The sequence below is a fragment of the Phyllopteryx taeniolatus genome, chromosome 13, assembly GCF_024500385.1.
Source record: "Phyllopteryx taeniolatus isolate TA_2022b chromosome 13, UOR_Ptae_1.2, whole genome shotgun sequence".
NCBI lineage: Eukaryota > Metazoa > Chordata > Actinopteri > Syngnathiformes > Syngnathidae > Phyllopteryx > Phyllopteryx taeniolatus.
Genome location: NC_084514.1, coordinates 14,193,054 through 14,213,141, shown reverse-complemented (window position 1 = coordinate 14,213,141; position 20,088 = coordinate 14,193,054). Strand labels below are relative to the sequence as shown.

Here is a 20,088-nt window from a genome sequence, read left to right as displayed (position 1 = left end):
ATGTGTTTTGTGGACTTGGAGAAGGCGTTCGACCGTGTCCCTTGGGGATTCCTGTGGAAAAGTATGGGGCACCAGACCCTCTGATACGGGCTGTTCGGTCACTGTATGACTGGTGTCAGAGTTTGCATTTCCTACAGTAAGTCTAATACAAGTCTTGGATTTTGTTAATTACCTTCATGGACAGAATTTTCTAGGCGCAGTCGAGCCATTGAAGGAGTCCGGTTAGGCAACGTCAGTATTACGTCTCTGCTTTTTGCAAATGATGTGATTCAGATGGGTGTGTCAAGTTGTGATCTTCAGCTCCCCTTCAAGTGGTACACAGTGAAGTGTGAAGCGGCTGGGATGAAAATCAGCAACACCAAATCTGAGACCATGGTCCTTTGTCGTAAAAGGGTGGAGTGCCGTCCCCAGGTCGGGGAAGAGATCCTGCCCCAAGTGAAGGAGTTCAAGTATCTTGGGGTTTTCTGTCACGATATGTAATCGTATGTAATAGGACTGGACCCAAAAGCAGACTGAAGCGGAGGGAGTAGATTAGAATGGTTTATTTGGGAGTAGCTTAGAATTCGTATATCCAAGGCGGGATAGTGGTCCACAGGAACAAGGAACGTGCAGGAAGCTGGAGCGTGAGGAGGTGGTAAGAGCTTGACGGCATGGTTGGAGCAGGCAGCGAAGCGGGAGACACGGGAGGAGCACTGGAAGCGGAAGAGAACACAAATGGGTACAGGTCATACAAGCAGATACAAGCAGCCGAAATGAGTTTCCTCCTTAGGGTGTTTAGGTTCTCCCTTAGAGATAGGGTGAGAAGCTTCATCATCCAGGAGGGGCTCAGAGATGAGCCACTACTCCTCCGCATAAAGAGGAGCCAGATGAAATGGCTCGGGCATCTGGTTAGCATGACCCTGTTCCCCGGAACACTTCACCCTTCCTGGTGAAGTGTTCCGGGGAAGTCGCACGGGGAGGAGACCCCGCGGACAACGCAGGACACGCGCTGGAGAGGCTATGTCTCCCGGCTGGCCTGGGAACACCTCAGGATCCTGGCCGAAGTGGCTGGGGAGAGGGAAGTCTGGGTTTCCCTGCTTAAGCTGCTGCTCTATGGATACGTACACTGAATATATGAGGGATATATATAGTTTGGATTTGTATTTTGTTTTAAAACTTGTTTTCTTCTATTACATTTCTTCTATATGTATTGTCATATACTGCCCTGCAGTTCCATTACAGTAGCCTGGAGGGCTCTTTGCGTCCACTCTCTCTCCCCCTCTCCTCTCTGTTTTCAGCACCTGTCACCAATCAGCCTCATCACCACCGCTATTTAAGCCTGCCTGTTGCAGGAAATCCTCGCCAAAGTATTGCAGCCTCTCCTAGCGGTACCACGGCCCACCGTACTCAAGTAAGCCACTTAACTCCTCGTTCCCTTGTTAACTCTTATGTCTCCTCGTTCCCAGTGCGCCCCTGTGTTCCTGACCCACCCGTTCCTGCCACCAAGCCAGCCGCCTGTTCGGTCCACGCCGCTGCCTGCCAACATATGCAGGATCACCTCCATAACCTTTCCTCAATAAACTGTTCATCATTTTACATCTGCCTCCGCCTGCTCTTGGGTCCAGCTACTCCCCACATGTTACTTACTTGTTGTAAAGTTTGTAATATCTCTCACTCACTTTTTTATTGAATAAAATCTGAACTGCTTTCAGCATTTTTCAATTGGAAATGTGATCATCTTCAAACTAGTTGCTTTTTCATCTAAATATAATAAAATAAATACAAGTGATAGTCAACAATCCTAGATTCACAAATGGGTTTTCGGCTCAGGCTTATGATGGATGTGCTACATACAGCTCTATAACTGTTCTTGTCTCACCAGTGATAAGTTACCCATTCAGGTGATCACAGGGTTTAATAAATCCAATTGAAGCCTGGACTTTGTTCTGGAAGCTTTACTATACCACAGTGTTCAGCTGGCTGGGTAACCTACTGCTGGTGAGAATAGAACGGTGAGAAGACAGCAGTACAGTAGACTGCAAAGAATTCCTCACACAACACGCTATCAGCAAGCACACATCCACTGTCGTCTCAACTCCACTACTCAAGCTAGGTATCTACTTCGACATCCAACATCATCATGTGTTCAGGCCATCACAATGATGCTTCCCAGCATGACGATAACCTGTCCACATCATCTAAATCAAGGAGATCATATAGATCAACGAGGTCTTTACGCTCCAGTTCCAGCATGGCTGTTGTTCAAGCAAGAGCTAAAGCAGAAGCTGTCAAAGTAAATAGAGCTGAAGACTGAAACAGCTCGCCTTTAAGCCACAATGGCGGCTTTGCAAGAGGAAAAAGACATGAATGCTGCCCTTGCTAAAGCTGAAATACTGGAAGCAGGTCTATCCGAAGCAGATTGTGAGTCACAGGAACATGCGGCTGTACCTGTTCCTCTCAACAAACAACTTCAGCGCACAGCCAACTATTTGTACAATCAAACAAGTGTGGGTGTCATCATCACACTGTGGTTTAGTAAAGCTTCCGGAACAAGGCCCTGCTTCAACTCAATTTATTTAGCTGATGAGGTAACCTAACGCTGGTGAGACCAGAACAATAACCATTATATTTTTGATAGTAAAGTTTGTAAGCATAACCTCAGCGACTTAACTGACACGTATTTATAGTTTAATTAAATGTAAACATCCATGCCTGACCAGCAAATGGCAATTCGGTCTGTCGTACTAGATTTGTATGCATACAGTCCTTGGAGTTCCCCGAGCTACGATCCTTTTGTTTACCATCAAGTCACAGACCAATCGATGGCTTACCTTTCCAAGGGCTTTCACTGGCGGTTGCTCAATCGTAGCATGTGTGACTGACATTTTAAGGGGTCTGAATCTGTGCACCGTGTGTGGATAAAGCCAGGCTTTGAATTATCCTCGAGCTCTGATTAGTTCTTTAAGTCACTCTGGGCTTCTTTTGACATGGCTGTGTTCTTCAGGAAGAAAACCCCTGCATACCTTGCCAAGAGCCGTTCTGCCACCGGCGAACATTGGACACAACATCTGGATTCTTATTAGTGTGATTGCTTAATTTTGTCATCATTGTTAGTCTTAGGTCAAATAAATCATTTTCAATTTTCTGTGAATATGGGATTTACTATACTCAAAAACCCACATTTTGCCGACATGTTCATCTTGGTGAATATTTTCGTTTGCGTCAAACAAAAATGAAAAATGAACCAGAACCAGACCAAAACTTGTTATTGTTATCTCACTGCACCCCTTTTTCTGCACCGTCTTTCTCAGGGCACACTTTCTGTGGACATACAGTAATTGTTCTTTGTCATACTGCACCTCCTCCTCTCCTCTTCCTCCTCGAGCACCTCTTACTTGGCCTCTGTCTCTCTGATTGTCTCTGTCTATAAAATAAAGCTTAATCAGCCAGTGCACCCTGAACTGCCTCATATTGGTTTCTTTACATCACTGCTCCACAAGTGTGGTCAGTTTTGACTTACTGTGTTTACGTTGAGACACCTGCGCTTTAATTGAGTTTCACTTTTGCTCCATGTGCTTACCATTATGCAACATGAGTGCATCAGAGAGCAAAATGGGTTTTAGTGGGTGAAAATATGTTTGCAAGTTTTGTCTCACCGCCAAAAGGGTGACCAATTCAATAAGTGGGTGTAGGGCACTGAGAATTTGATACAGACAATAGGGTTTTGTGTTTCAGCAATTGAAAAATACTGTAATATACCTGTATATTATTATTATTTTTTTTTAAGTCTATTTTTTAAAAGTGGAAATCCTCTGAAGGTTGATTTAAACTTCAACTGACAAAAAAAAAAAAAAAAAAAAAACGGTCCGAAAAAGAGGCTCGCCAGCCGTGGGGTGGCAAACAGCATGTTGTAGTACAGTTCTACCACAACAAACTGGAAGTACATGAATTACCTTTGTTCCATGCATTCCTCTGTCATGCTTGTCAAGCAGAACTGAGCTTTATGATCTTTGTAAAGGCCGAATATTTGATGTGTCTTCTGAAATGGATCTCAGTGAGGTTAAAACTGAACTAATGAAGTGGCTGCTCGATTTGCAGCGGACAGTCATTCACTAGGGGTGTTGTGTTGCTAGATAATCACATTTTGATCACAGCTAATATAAAAACCATTGCTAATACAAACTTTTGAGAGACAGAGAGAGAGAGAGAGAGAGAGAGCCCTGAAAGTGCGCATGGGTTTTGCACACTATTTATGATGCTTGGAGAGAAGAGGCCAGCAAAGCATTTCAAGTGGCCGAGCATGTATTGTAATGATCAGACAGGAGAGATGGAATCAAGCCTACTCAGGGATGGCCATGCACACTGAGCTGACATCCTACTAAAGTGAAAAGAGCAACCGGAACAGTGCATGACAAAAGCAACGAATAAGAGAATCTCAGATCAACTTGATGAAGGGACTCAGACATATACATGAACTGAGACGAATATGATTCAGTGCGACAGAAAGCGCAAGTATCATGACAGACAGTTCCTGGATTTACTTTCAGTTTAGAGAAGTGGCGTTATGTGCAGATGAATCTTTTCATTGGCTGTGCTTCTCACTCCAAATAAACATAAAAGTGTCAAACTGAGGATATTGGAGAAACAAACAAACCTTGCTATTAGTTGCCAATGTGTGAAATGTTGAACTGTATACAAAAATGTTTTTTAAACATGTTTATACTTGTAGGTACACCACCTTACCAGACCATTAAGTAAAATGCCAATTGTAATGCAATCAGATAAACGAGCCGTATCACAAAGTCTCCTTTATCAAGGTAGTAATGCTATCCGAGCTGCGCGTTATCTAGTTCATTGATCCGGCTCTTCTATGAGTACCTTAGTGCAAGTGTACCAAGCATACCGTATGTATATATTGCATGCAAAATGTTGCATTTGTTCATCATAGTCAGCTTTATTATATGTAATAAATTCAACAATGGATATTGACCAAACTAAAAAAAAAAAAAAAAAAAACAACTTTGAATCTTTATGTTTATTAACACTTTCAATCAATTATCTTCATCAATGGGATCATTTGTCCTCTGTCTTTTGTATTGCAAAAATGTTAGATGACAAACTTAAGTGCGATTATGCATCAACATTTTGTATATGTACAAACAAAACATTAGCCAATGGAATATTCTTTAAACAGACGAGAAGAACTCAGTCCACACTGTTGGGGAGTTGATGCACACTTTATGAATTTTATTTGTATTTAACTGTCAATGACAATCGGTGAAAAGCTGTTAAGTATAAAAGACACAAATAACATTTTAAAATGAAGACTTATCTTTGGTAACTGACAGTTTGAGTGTTGACTTTATGTTCCAATTATTATTATTACGTTTTTTTCCAGGCCGAATTCAAACATGGCGAGAGCTTATTTTTATAGATATTATTGGAAATCCTCAATAGAAAATGGCACAATGAACTCGAGTCATTGGACATAGTTAATATTCAAGAAAAAAAAAAAGACCTAAAAGAAATTCTAAAGCTGAGATACAACTTTAAATGTGTTTATTTCGGAGGTATTGTAAAACAATAAAGATTTACATCCATTTTTTTTCACATCAAACATGTCAAACACAGAAAAAAAATGGACTGGTGTTCTATGGTTTATTCTGTTTTACAAACCCTCAGCCGCAGAATTTACTCATGGGCAAGAAGCCCAATTGTTTTGCTCATCTGTTTTCCTCCATTTACAGTCAAACTTTACATTCAAAATGATATTACAGGCGTTATGTACCCCTATCTGTCAGGATCAATACATTCACAGAGAAGTCATTTTGTAATGTGTTGATGTGAATTATAATGGCAGGCTGCCAGGGTAGCTTCCTGCATAAAAGCACTCCAAAGTGGAGCTAAACACAAGTAGAATATGCAGCTTCTATAGACATTGTCTGATTGGGAAATCATTTAAGGTTTCAATTCACATCTGACATCCAAAGTGCTCCGAAACTTTTGACGAAAAGATGTAGGCCTATCACTTGACTGCTGGAATAAAAACACAAATTACCATCCAGGCACAACATGGACGCAAGGAAACACTTGAGACAGATTGCAGTTATTTGCATGTATTTCTGGTGGGGGCAAACACATTTTATTATCAGTTTTCGTCCACCACACACAATTTGGGGGAAACATTGTGAAGTCTCAGGCTCAGCTGTTTCTGGACAAAAACAAAGAGAGAGAGAGAAACTGCACATGAGCCTACAAAACAATCAGTACATATTTATAAGAGCGCACCAATCCTGCTCTCATTCTGGAGAAATCCAAGTTTCAAACACCAACAAGACAAATTGAGAATTCCAAAATGATTATCGCATGGCAGGAGTCGAGCTTGTGTGATTTCATGTCATTTTTTTCCCCCCCCTCACACATGACAGTGGACATCTATCTCACTTGGAGGATGTGACTCCCCAAATTGTCATTACATCACCACACGGCTACATTTGTGCAGCGGGACAGAGACGTTTTGCCATTTTAGGAATACGTTGGCTGAGCTGAGGCCGAGACACGCAGCACACTCACAAACAGCTTTGTTTACCTGCCTGCCCTCATTGCTGCCATGCGCCATCCATGCAGCCCACAAGTTATACAGGCGCAAAACCGACTACACTATTTGCTTTGTCCTGTTTGTATTCGGAATTTTAAACTGATCTTTTTTTTTTTAAATTGGATTTGTAAAAGAATGTCCATTTAAAATATTGGTACTGAACAACAGTACAACGCAACCCTGACCTACAAATTTAGCCACCCAAATATTTGACTTTATGAACCTTTGAGGCCTCATCACATCATATTTGAATGCATTATAACGTAAATCTTCTCTGAACAACAGTGTCTATATCTGAGCACATCCTTTTTTTTTTTTTTTTTTCCGCATTTCACTCTATAATATTTGTTTAAGCTTTAAATATGATCAAATAAATGCAATCTGTTCTGAAATTGCACCAGGACCTGACTAAATTTGACCTCAACTTAATCAAGTAAATGAAGTGGCAGGCACTAACAAAGACCTCGCTAATCCTATTTCACCGTTTTGCATACACCGACAATTTTCCCAAGATGCATGATCAGCATCCACATATTCTGTTTTTGGGGGGACCCTATTAGCATCATTTCTTCCATCAAGCCACATTAATTGTGAATGAATGAAAACTCCTGTAGAAGAATAAGGTCTTCAAGAGGCCTGTCATACACTTTCTCCACTTGGGAGGACCTTTAACCTACTTAGCAGAGGGACAGAACTGTTTCAAGTAGGCCAGCATGAATGATATGCACCTGCCCGCCTTTTACTCCCACATTGCTCGGCAGTTTGAGAGGAGAGAAAGCATTTGAGCTAAATGAGGCTCGGTGCACATGTGAAATTTCCTCACAAAATCCAATTTCTTGGGAATGTGTATTTGAAATGTTGCTTTGAGGAGAGTGTGTCATTCTTTTGGGTTTGTTTTTTTTCTGCTTCGTAATAACACGTAGACTTCTATCTCGCAAATGATATCATCTTTGCTAATGAACATGCATGGCCTGAAACCAAGAGAATTGCAGCCCAAAACAGCCGTTTCATTTTGACGGCCTTCAAAGGTTTGCATTTTGAAAATGCGCATATTTCTTATCAAACATATCAGACCTCGTTTGGTTCACTTGGTATTTACGGCTCAAAGGCGATATATTATGTCATATATTTGAAATGTTGAAAAGCATGTTTACGCGCCATGCGTAATTTACCCACATGACAATCGCTTGATCATAAAAGCGTTCGATAAAATATGAAAGATTTTTTTCTTTCTTTTGGTCTTTTTTAAAAGGTGCCGTGCACTGGAATTTAAAGTTATTATTCAACCTGACAATATTTGAAGATTTTATTCTCACCTCTTAATCTAAAGAACGGGGATATAATTTCACATTTGACCAGTTTTGATGCAGAATAGAATCCCGCTCGCATTTTGGACGTGGGGGGGGGGAAGAAGTAGTCAAGATTCGAGGTGTACAAGACAACAAAAAGAAGTAAAACAATTCCCAAAATCAAAGCAAGCGTCCTGTTTTGTGGCCCTTTTTGCACTGCTGGTTTGTGGTTGAGGTGGCAGGTGGGGAAATAAGCTCTCGCCTCTTCAGTCGTCTCTCACCGTATCGAACGGACGGCTGGTATGCGTCGAGATGGACGTCCAGAATCTGATGGCAATTATATTCATCTATTGTTAAGAGTTGCACCACAACGGCCCGGCGGAGTCGCTTCAACGGTGATGATGACAGGAAAGTAACCGAAACGTGCGTAAATGACGCACCGTTCTTGACTCGAGTCTGTTGTGTATTATGTCACGAATTCAATGTTGAAGAAAAGTATCATTTATGATGATCGTTATTTGCATGATGGCAAAATTAGCTGGACACCATCGCCACTGTCACAAATTGGCCCGTGAGCAGGTTTGCTTTATTAAAAAAAAAAAAAAAAAAAAAAAAAAAAAGCAAAATCTATATATATATATATAGAGAGAGAGAGATTTTATTTATTTTTTTAATCAGGAAGGCTTAGCTCACGCGTGAAATTGACTGCAAATAGTTCAAAGGTAAGATTTTCAAAGGCGTTTTATGAAATAGCGGCTCGCATCGTGCGTAATTGGCACGATATCTTTCGAAATTTCTTCTGGAAGCAGACTGTGTTATTCAAAATAAACACTCTACATATGGTGCTCTACTTTTTTTTCCCCCCCAACAATTGCACCGCCAATCTTTGTCCACGTATTGGTGCATTTCCTTCCTTCTGATGTCGTGGGCATGTCAGATGTGTTCGAGCGCTCAACCAACCTTCCGTTGATCCTCCTGCAGCCGGCAGCCTCCCGAGACCCCAAATAATGCCGACTTACGTTGCCATCCAGATTCAGGGGAACAATTGCTCTGAAGCGCGTTGCACGTTGCCAAGCAGCTCCGGATTTTCACGAGATCCTAATGCGGAGGGCCTGCGCACCCGGGTCCTGCTCTCTGACTCGTTAATCCACGAGGTTGAGAGGTTTGCCTCATTTGCATAATGTTCGAGTTCTGAGCCGTCTTTATTTTTGACGAAGAATTGCACTTTTTCCAGGGTTTCATGCTTTTCTGACCCACTCTTTTGTTTTCGTACAGAAAAGATGCTTTTGTTCCTCTACATTGTGTTTCTGACAACTCCAGCTGTTTCGGGAATAACGAAGTGCGCGCGTGCAAATCCAAACACTCGGCGATATATCCGAGTCGGAAATGTGCCTGCAAGCGCGATGTGCTCCAATCAGGCTAACCGGAGATTGCTTAGTGTTTCTTCACTTGTCTCCTTAATTGATGGCCGACCATGACACGTCTTCATTTACTCAATTAGGCCGGCGGGTAGCTCCTTTAGCTGCCCGGACACGCTCAATCGCATTAATGCCTCGTTGCAGAGCGACTCAAATGAAGACAGAGGCCCGAAGGTCTGTCGCAAACCTGCCCGCTGCACCTGCTCCTACTGTCGCCCGCATTGAACGTTCTAGCAAATGACCCGAGAAAGTCATTTGAAAGTAACGCTGACAAGACGCATTGAGCACCTTACAGCATAGCTGGTGTGTTTTGAAACCAACCCCCAACCCCCCCTTGCTCCGCTTCCTCCCCCTGGCGCCAGTCAGTTTGCTGAGAGATTACAATGTCAAGTCAAGACTGCAGCAAAGTGTCATCGATGCATGCTGACCAGGTTTGAGGCGTCCCCACGTTGCGTTCACTCGGAAAATCCCATCGGAGTTGCGTAAAATCGTGAAAACGCAACTTTGCAACGTTTTGTTTTGCAAGAGTTGCGTTTGTAATAAGGCCTTCACTAAGGTAGTCATGCGCATTTCTGATGAACACCGTCAGCGAAGTATTACATGAATAATATTGTGTGTAAAATTAGGGGTGCTCCTAATATTTGGCTCCGCGTCCAAGTCTCTCGGAAATGATGATTCGCACACTTTCGCTATACACAGTCACGGGCCACAACAATACAAGTTGAAATCCATTATATGCTTACGATTGCAATGGCTGTGAGGTGCCGCAAATATTTTGGTCATCTTATTTTGCTCTATTCGACGAGAGCAAAAAAAAAAACAACTGCAGTTGAATCACTGCAACATATTGTTTAGGTGCCACTTAAGTGTCCATCGATCGTGCTGATATATTTTCTTGTATTAACTGTATAATTTCGGGATTCTGTTTTTGAACCCGTTTGTGAGTGATCTCTGAAAAGTGCTTTATTAATAAAAAACAGACTTTACTTACTTCCTGTCATTGTTTCTGGTGCGACAAATAAAGTATTGTATTTCATGCAGTTGAACAATGAACATTCATAAATGTTCCAAAGATAATGGAATAAAGTTATAGTGATGATATACATATACCGAGCTGAACAAATGCAAGATTTGTAGTACCACCTCATGTTGTGGTGCAGTGTATCGATCCAAGTTGGCTTCCGTCTTATTTGGACGCAGAAAATGCAGTTTGAGAATGTGAAATGAGGCTTTAATTGGACTTCATGCGCTCTCAAAGTTGTTCCAAAAAAAAGATGATGATGAATGTGGGTCAGTCTCCATTTATGACCAAACAAAACATATATAGTGTTTTTTTTTTTTTAGGTTGTTGTTGTTGTTGTTGTTTTGTTTTTTTTTTCTTTTGATGTGATCGGCGGTGTAGAGGAAAGTTTGTTTTGCTGAATTATTTGAGTAGAGCGTCAATGACTATTGTTTGCTGCTTAAGGCGCGTGGCTCCGCCCCCCCCCCCCCCGGTGTTTGTCATAAACCTGGCTCCTGGCTCCAATAAACCCGGGCTAAGAGCGCCCCGGGCTCGCCTCCTTCTCCAAGGCGATCAATAGGATCTCAGGCGCACTCCAAGCCCTCTCTTACGTAGACACCCAACAAGGAGAGAGCCGATACAACAACACGCGTGATCTGCTCCCAACAGCAAAAACTCTACCTGCTTTCTGAATCATGTCGTTGAGCCCAAAGCACACAACGCCGTTTTCAGTCACAGATATTTTGAGTCCAATCGAGGAGACCTACAAGAAGTTCAGTGCCATGGACGGCGCAGGGAACCTAACCTCTCCGCTGGGAGCCTACCGGCAGCCTCAGGTGTCTCAGACCGGCATGCAGCAGCACTCCATGAGCCACAACGGCGGCGTGGCGGCCGCCTACCACATGCCGCACTCGGTGTCCCAGTTCTCCCACAGCGCCATGGGGGGATACTGCAATGGGAACATTGGCAACATGGGAGAGCTGCCGTCCTACCAGGAGACCATGAGGAATAGCGCTGCAGCAACAGGCTGGTACAGCACCAACCCTGATCCGAGATACTCCACCAGTAAGTGTGCTGCTGCAGCAGATAGAAGACTTGCTCAACACATCTCTTTTGCTTTTTTTTGTTGTTTTTTTTTAAATTCCCCCCCCCCCCCCCCCCTTCTGCTATCCTTGTACAAATAAGACCGCACGGTTACTTTAGTACAATTAGATAAGCACAAGCGGAGCTACAATATTTGATTGGATTGGATTCCTACGACGCATCAATCACACTCATATTTAGGAATGACATTAAGGGTCCCTATTGCAAGTCGGAATCGATATTATTATTATTATTATTATTATTATTATTATTATTTATACGCATGTGTGATTTGTTTCAGAATTTGAAAGCAATCATAGAACCTTCAGTTTTCCAATCTACACTATTTGCAATGATCGAATTCGTCGAAGTTGTTATTTTTCATATAGTAATTCAAGTATTCACAATGAGCATTTGTGGCCCATGATGACTTTTTAATATTGAATGTGCTTGAATGACATACGCGCTACAGAAAGAAAAGAATAGCGCAGGTGCATTTTGTGTTTCTTAATGTACAATAGTATGACTTAAAATTTTGGAAAATGAAAAATAACGACATTTATCTTTATTATGAGTACAAGTGAAAGAATTAAGGAGGAGCCCGATGTGATATAAATTCTCCATTCCAACTTGATTCTAGTTATTGCTCCTAGCGATAAATAATAGAGCGTAATAATATATAACATATATCATCAGCAGTAGCATTCATACATATGATTTATGTCACGGAATTCGAAATAGAAAGCAACGTGTTGTAATGATAAATGGTAGAAAATCCATTTCTCATGCGCAATTTGCGACCGAAAGCACATCTGTGTATGTCCATGTCGAAGTTTGTAGATTCACGGGACCTTCCGCAGGTATGAACATGGCGGGCATGGGTGCCCTCGCGGGGATGGGGGACGCCTCCAAGTCCATGCCGGCCCTGCACGCTGCGCCCAGGAGGAAGCGGCGGGTCCTCTTCTCGCAAGCTCAGGTCTACGAGCTGGAGAGGAGGTTCAAGCAGCAGAAGTACCTGTCGGCGCCGGAGAGGGAGCACCTGGCCAGCATGATCCACCTGACGCCGACCCAGGTTAAGATCTGGTTCCAGAACCACCGGTACAAGATGAAGCGCCAGGCCAAGGACAAGGCGGCGCAGCAGATGCAACAACAGCAGCAGCAACAGCAGCAGCAGCAGCAGCAGCAGGACGGGACCGTGTGCCAACAGCAGGCCCAGTCCCCGCGGCGCGTAGCCGTACCGGTTCTGGTCAAGGACGGCAAACCGTGCCAGAACGCCTCCAACACGCCGACGCCGAACCAGCAAGCCGTGCAGCAGAACGGGGCCGGAGTGGTGCTGGGCCAGCACCAGAACCAGCAGCAGGTCAACGATTTGGACCTGGAGGAGATGTCGCCCAGCCCCCCCTCGCTGCACAGCCAGCTCAGCATGGCCCAAATAGACACTTCTGCCGTAGATTACACCAGTAACATGGTCACCTCGAACCTCCTCTACGGCAGAACGTGGTAGGGCCACTTTTTCTATCGACTTGCCCTAACCACACGCGCGTAAAAGACAGCAAATACACTTTGTGGTCCGATATTATATTTAAAAACAACAACAACAACAACAGAGACAGAGACAGAGAGGGAGAGGGCCCCGGGCCCGCACAGACCAGAGAACCAGCTGATCAGGGCACATTTTCTTGACATCTCTAAAGAAGGGAGTCTATTTTTGAACATTACACACACATGGCCGACCCTTGAAAGCCAATTAAGACGCTTTGGAGCCCTTTTGTAATCTTTTTGGACCTCCCTTCATGATGTTTTAATGCTAGTCTATGTTCAAAAAGCAAAACAAAACAAAAAAAAAACAAAAAAACAAAAAACAAAATCGATAAGGAGCTGAATGAAGTCAGCAACCTGGAATTTTGTCATATGGATATTGTAACCTAATGTATTCCATTAGAATTCTTTAAGGAAATAGGGACTTGTACATTTTGGCTAACACGAGAATACGTTTAATTGTATAATATCTTTATTTGCGTCCACTTTTACGTTTTCTTTATTCTTTTGTAAGTTAAAACGATCAAATGGAGCTGCTGTATATGTTACAAACACAAGTGAACAATGAGAATAAATAACTTGAAGTGTGAGAGCTATTTGTGAGGAAGTTGTTGTTGTTTTTTTTTTTTTTAATAAGCAATCTGTTTTGAAGTGCATTTTCATGACGTTGTGACTGCGCTCAAATTGAGAAGAAAAGCAAGGTCGATGAGGGAGCCAGTATTGTTCAGGTGACATTTTGGAGGGCTGTCTTTTATCCTGAACGTCTGCAAAAATCCAAGACCGCAACATTCCCCCTTCGAAAGACATTAACAATCATTAAGCAGCAGAACAAAAAAAAAAAAAACCCCTCCTGTCTAATGTATACGTCTGTGAATTGATTTCCCTTACTTTTATGCCAACGAATCTTTTGGAAACAGGCCTTCCTTTGTCCCAATCTAATTGGACAGTTTGATGGCCAATGCGACCTCGCATTATTGCATGATATTGGATATAACATAATTCATATATCCTTGATTATTTGAAATAATACATTGACTATATAGCAAACACAAATATAACTGTAATGATTGCTAAATAAGGGATTTGATCGTGCATGTATACACACTATATCAATTCATGCGTGTAAGCTACTGAATTTGAGCATAAATTAGGTTGCCTAAACGCAACTGATATATCTGCATATCAGTTATTAATAATGCAATTTATTTCGTCTTTTTCAGGTTTCATGTTGCACTTCTATTCTGCAACAATCCAGCAAATACGCCATTGCATCTGAATCTTCATATTGCAATAAATAACACGGAATTGCTGTATTACATGCACTTTTTACTATCACAATTCATACTGTATTATGTTTTATTATAGCGCTAAGAGTAGAACTTAGACAGACGCCGCACGTTTGGATTGATTCACCTCACGAACATGCTCGCGCGTTCACATAGACGCAAGTGTCGTTGCGATCGATCTCCTTAAAAGAGAAAACGATTTGCGCAAAGCAACTCCAAAGTGTTTAAGCTCCATCACTCCGGTTGGTGCGTCCTCCCAAAGCAGCGACTGACAATAGTATCTCACATTTCATTTCCTGTGGTCATTTCAACATGTTTGGAAGTGAGTTGTGGAGCCCTTTCGGTGATGACACCCTGCGATGATGATGATGATGATGATGATGATGGCTATCAGGGTGTCTCAATGGCGACCTTGGAGAGCCTCCATTTTCCAAGCCCTTCACATACCTGGCAGCTGTATGTATATGCGCTATCATCCCCGCACTCCAAGGGCAATCAGAGCCAATATGCACCTGACATTTGAAATTGGACGCAACAAGTCTGTCTGAAGGGAGTTGGATAAGAGAAGGAAACAACGAGAAATGCATTCCTGGACGCACTTTGATGCTGCAAGATGTTTCGGGGAGATGTTTTTTTTGCCTCCAAAATTGAGGGCATGAACGCGCTGTCAACAAAGCTTTTGATGGTGGACCACATGAAAATGAAAGTGGAGGTGAAGCCATTCTTTTCTCTTTTCAATAGCCATAGTTATGGCGCTCTAATAGGCTATGCTTGGTAATCACTGCCTATTGTGTCTGTTGCTTCTTTCACATTATTGTGGCGTGGACCTCTCTTTGTAAGGAAATATGAGTCTGACCGGGTACTGTAATTGCTGTTGGAATCATCATTTCAGTCTGGAAAGTTTGGGGGTGACGGTGTCACCTCCACACTCACTCACTCACTCACTCGCACACACACAACATCCACATGCATATATATGCCTTCATGTAAATTCATTCCTCACACACACGTTCACAACTGAATGATACATTTGATAAAATAGCCTCTATTACACAAAGCAGACATTTCCATACCTACATGCCTTCAATGCCACATTTAGCTTATTATAGAGTCTGATAAGACGAGGATAGTCTTTTTTTTTTTCACGCATGCAAAAGATTTTTCAGTCTATTCTTGTCAGGTAATTGCAGGTTGCACTACATAATGTGCATGTCGTTTCTGCAGCCCCCCCAGAGCCGCCTCCCAACTCCCTTCCTTCCCTTTATTCTACTTAATATGTCAGAAGGTCTGATCACAGAGGAACCTTTTCAAGTCCTATTGATGTGTTCCTCAATTGACCATGGCGACCTAGCAACCTAGTGAGCGCTAATTGGCAAGGGCTTAACATTATTGGCTCTATAGTTTACCTACCAACATACATCCTTGTTCATATTCTTTTTTCAAATGTGGAGAGCAATGTTTTGTGGTATCGGTCTTGACTCACAAAGAGATTCAAATTGAGGCCGTCTTTCCCTCTAATGATTTGCTTTCGGGAAACTCTTTTTTTTTTTTTTTAATTATCATGTTCTATGAAATAAAATACGCTGCAATAATTGCTGAATTACCTCTTAATGATTCATTTCAAAATGATCATTGCGCCGGTTTATAAAACTTTCAAAGGGAAAGATGCTGTGTATTTTCAGGTTTTCTTGTTAGGATGTTATGTGAAGGACGTTATCTCAAGTCTTGGTAAACAGACTCCCTACCTTAGGATATACTCAGACTAATTGATGAATTATTCCTACCACGTCACTGCAACGAAGCGATTAGTTGGTTAATTGTGAATTATGACTATTGAGTATAATTGATGTGTCTTGATTCTACTGAGGCAAACGGAGTGCACAATTTGGTCCGGTCTTAACGAATTTGCAGTTTGAAGGAGAACGATGCACACAGACCTCCGCTATGTTAGGCTGTTCTGCCGAGTACAGGAGTTCAGAACATTCGAAGAGCGATCCTCCTTTCCGACCATCGAGCTAAACAACTGCTACAGAATGAAGAGAGCGAGTTTAGCCAGGGGAAGTTAGCGTGGATGTGTCTGCATGACTTCATTCACGTTGACATGAATGAAGCATTAAGCTGTAGCTACTCGATTTGGTTTTATGTGGGGTGCACGTTTAACGTGAAGCGGTTGAATCGGGCCTCACGGCGCTCTCTTTCCACTGCTCTGTCTTTCTGTTGTCAGCCATTTAATCGTTGTTTTCTCTCACACTTTATTTTCTGCCCTCTCTAGTTAATAAAAACAATATCTTAATGACAATTAATCAATCGTTCATTTTTACTCATATGAGAATTTAAGAAACACAATATAAAATCCTATAGGTGAGCTTTATCGATATTGGGATTTATTTATTTTTGTTTTGATAAAGCTTATATCGCAGTAGATTGTGCAGTTGTGCCTAATGTTGTGACAGGCGGTTGTATATTGACCTCATTAGAGCAGAGAGTCCACCAGGAAATGGATTAGATGAGACGCAGGCAAGATTATTAGCATACGAGTCAAGTCACTAAATCGGAAAGTTCTGAGCGATTAAAGAGGATTGTGTGCGAGTTTTACCAATGAGAAACAAGCTTTCGTGCATTCAAAAAAAAAAAAAAATGTGCTGGATTTGTTTCGAGTCCTGAATGTCTTCAAGTGGAAAGGAAATGGCGTGCATTTTACGAGAACAGATCAACATCACTCCTTCAAAAAAGATTTGAATGAAAGTAAAAACTCAACGCAACATGATTACAATGTTTGGATGAAACAAAATTTCACAAATTAACACAAATTCCAAGGATTTTGGACTCTGAGCACTAACCACTGAACACTTTTGACGACTGTCTGTACGAGAACGGGGCATTGGATTAAGGACGGAAGAACTCTGTTAAGACTGTGTGCCTGAGTGTATGTGTGGGATGTGGGCTTGGGGTGGGGGGAGCATCCCTTATTAGAAAACCATGTCACATTCTCTCCTGACTGGCTGTAATGCCAATAATCCCCCCTCGAAGTCCCCATATGCATGTTTTTCACTTGGACATAAGTATTTAAAGAAACTGTTTTCAGTTGCCACTAATAACTACTGACCTCCGGTGACACAGGCCAACAATGCGTTTGTCAGGCCTCAAACGCACAACCAAAGAAGCTGATTAGGAACTCAAGTGGTTTGAAGCAAGAATCAATGGCCGCTCTGTCCTGCCGTGGCGCTTCCAGCGTGGCGCGCATGATTGTGGGACCTCCATTAGTTCTGCTTCATTAAGTCGCACAAACTCTTCTTTAAGAAAATTAGTTCAGCCAGTCCTACAAAAAAATCTGTTGGGACTGCGTAGCGGCAGTTCCTGCTGAGAAGCACACGTGTTGAGACTGAAAACAATAGTATGTACAAACTTTGCATTGGAATCGTAACTTTCAAATGATTTGGACGTTTCACTGACTGACTTGGAATGAGCTGTAGAGTGTGTACTTTATTTTTATGGCGAACCCACATCACCTAATTTTGTGATCTCCCATAGTGAGCTTATCAAAAATGCTAACATTACTATTAGTGACTCAGCGAGTGCTCGGAATTGTGTACACACTTTGCAGAATGATTCTAAAAGTATTTTGTTGGTTTTGAATGAGGGCAACAGAATCTTTTCCACAGCAAACCTGGACTACTGATATTAGCGATTCAAGATATTGGTGGGTTTGCCTGGTTAGCATTAGCATCTATGCTAAATGTAATACTCAGTGATGTGTGCAGTCTTCGTACAAACTTTGCTGCAAACTGAAATAAAAAACCAAAACAAACAGCAACAAAAAAACATGATAAGACATGATGTTAACACATTCACTGCCATTGACTTGCTTCAGAAGTCAAATATCCATGTTAACTGGGAAGGCCGGTAGTGAATGAGTTAACTCATTCACGATACGGAATAAATTAGTATTTGTAATATAAACTATAATCAATAGTCAATTTGTAATACAAATAGTTTCCGTACATTAGGTGGTTAAAAATGATTGAATTCACAAAAGACAAACAAAATACACAATTGTTCCTTACCGGTGCTTTAAGACAAATTCTTATTTTACATGATCATTTTTGTTTTTTTAGAGATGTTAGCATTACCATTTTTAATGATCACAAATGTTTTTAGAATGATTAACCGTTTTTTTGACAGGTCCAAACGCATTGTAATGATCTCGTTGTCAATGCCGGTCTTGGTTCATTAAAGTGTGTCATTTGGTCTTCTTTAGAGGGTTCAGAGCCTCTGTAAAGAAACTTCACAAACGTTTAACCTCATGTTTGAAGTCAAACTAATTTAAAGCAGGAATACCAACATGACTGACATTTTTTACAAATTAAAGCACATTCGCCTGACAATTTTACGGCAGTTTTAAATTTGTCTTTAGAGCCATCCATTTTCTGTAACGCTTTATCCTCACAATGCTCACGGGCGTACTCGAGCCTATCCCAGCTATCTTCGGGCGAGAGGCTGGGTGCAGGCTGAACTGGTCGCCGGCCAATCGCAGGGCACATAGAAACAAACAACCATTTGCGCACACATTCACACCTAAGGGCAATTTAGAGTCCCCAATCAACCTACCATGCATGTTTTTGGGATGTGGGAGGAAACCGGAGCGCCTGGAGAAAAACCACGCGGGCACGGGGAGAACATGCAAACTCCACACAGGTGGGGCCGGGATTGAACCCCAGTCTGTCTTTAGATGTGTGGATAAAAAGTGTGACAGAGTGAAATGGCTTTTGACTGTGACCATCACTTTGACTGCACGAAGGACAAGTGTTTCTGCAAGCGATATGTAATCCATTCAAAAACACTTCTTTCTGGTGCACTGCGCATGATATAATTACACTCCATCCTTGGAATGGGTGTCAAGATGTCCTAAACAATACAATGAAAATGTGAATTAAAGACTTTTAAATACCAACTTCGATTACTGAAGTTCTTCCATCAGAAATATGAACATTTACAGGAAAAAAACAAAGATTTCAATGCTGTCCTTCACAACACTCTTTTTAAAATTTTTTTTTTTTTTTACTTTTGAACCACAGTGCACACGCACACACACACACACACACACACACACACACACGCTTACTGTTGCCACGGTAATGGCCAGCTGCCAGTCTGCAGATTACTGGTTAATAGTGCTGGGCCTGCATGGAGAGGAGTGCAATGAGGGTAGGCAACAGATACAATCAGTGTTTTTAGGTTGGGAAAAACTTAGCCCTGTGCAGGTGTTTGTTCATTTCTTAATTCAAATGAGAGTTGCAGTCATTTGTCAACACAACTGAATGTCCAGACTGAATGAGCACAGAGAAAAGTGCATTGTATTCAATTATAAACCGCTAAGTGAAATGAAAACATTCTCACAGCTTGACAACAAATAGTCAAACATAGAGACACACAAACAAAGATGTTAACATGCATGTCAACAGACAACGGCGAGAGCAACCTTCCAATGGCTACGCCTGTCAAATTAAGCCCAGAAGGACATAATCATTTCTTCAAATATAACATTTGCCCCATTCTAAACAAGCCGGAGTCTCAATCGAACTGTCCCAGAGGGTTAGCGGGCCAAAGAGGACCACCCACTTTCTTTTCAATTAGCATCTTGCAGCAACCTGTCTCCACTCCAGCATTCAGTAGGAGACACTGACTGCTCTCCAGCGGGATTTACAATTAGACTGCTTCCCTCGAATAAACTTCCAGACTGTAGCAAAGCATGTGACCCTGAACACAAACAGAATTACATTCAAATACCATGTTTCTTTACTCCTTCCTTTCTTCCTCTTGAGAAGCTGCAGTTAGGGGTCGCACCGGTCAGAGGCAGCGAGGTCAGAACTGCTGAACGCTCATTGAAATCTGCAAA

The 20,088-nt window shown here is 42.0% G+C and overlaps 1 protein-coding gene across 2 annotated transcripts; it reads left to right on the top strand.

Annotated features, from left to right (window-relative positions):
* The first annotated feature begins 10,830 nt into the window (after nt 1-10,830).
* On the top strand, nt 10,831-17,953 carry nkx2.4a (NK2 homeobox 4a). Of its 2 annotated transcripts, none has more exons than XM_061795964.1 (2): nt 10,831-11,349; nt 12,228-17,953. In XM_061795964.1, exons 1-2 carry the CDS (start codon nt 10,980-10,982, stop codon nt 12,869-12,871), a joined length of 1,014 nt encoding a protein of 337 aa, XP_061651948.1. In that variant the 5' UTR covers nt 10,831-10,979; the 3' UTR covers nt 12,872-17,953. The 2 variants fall into 2 exon arrangements, with proteins under 2 accessions (XP_061651948.1, XP_061651949.1); XM_061795965.1 differs by having other exon boundaries at nt 12,201-17,953.
* The last annotated feature ends 2,135 nt before the right edge of the window (nt 17,954-20,088 follow it).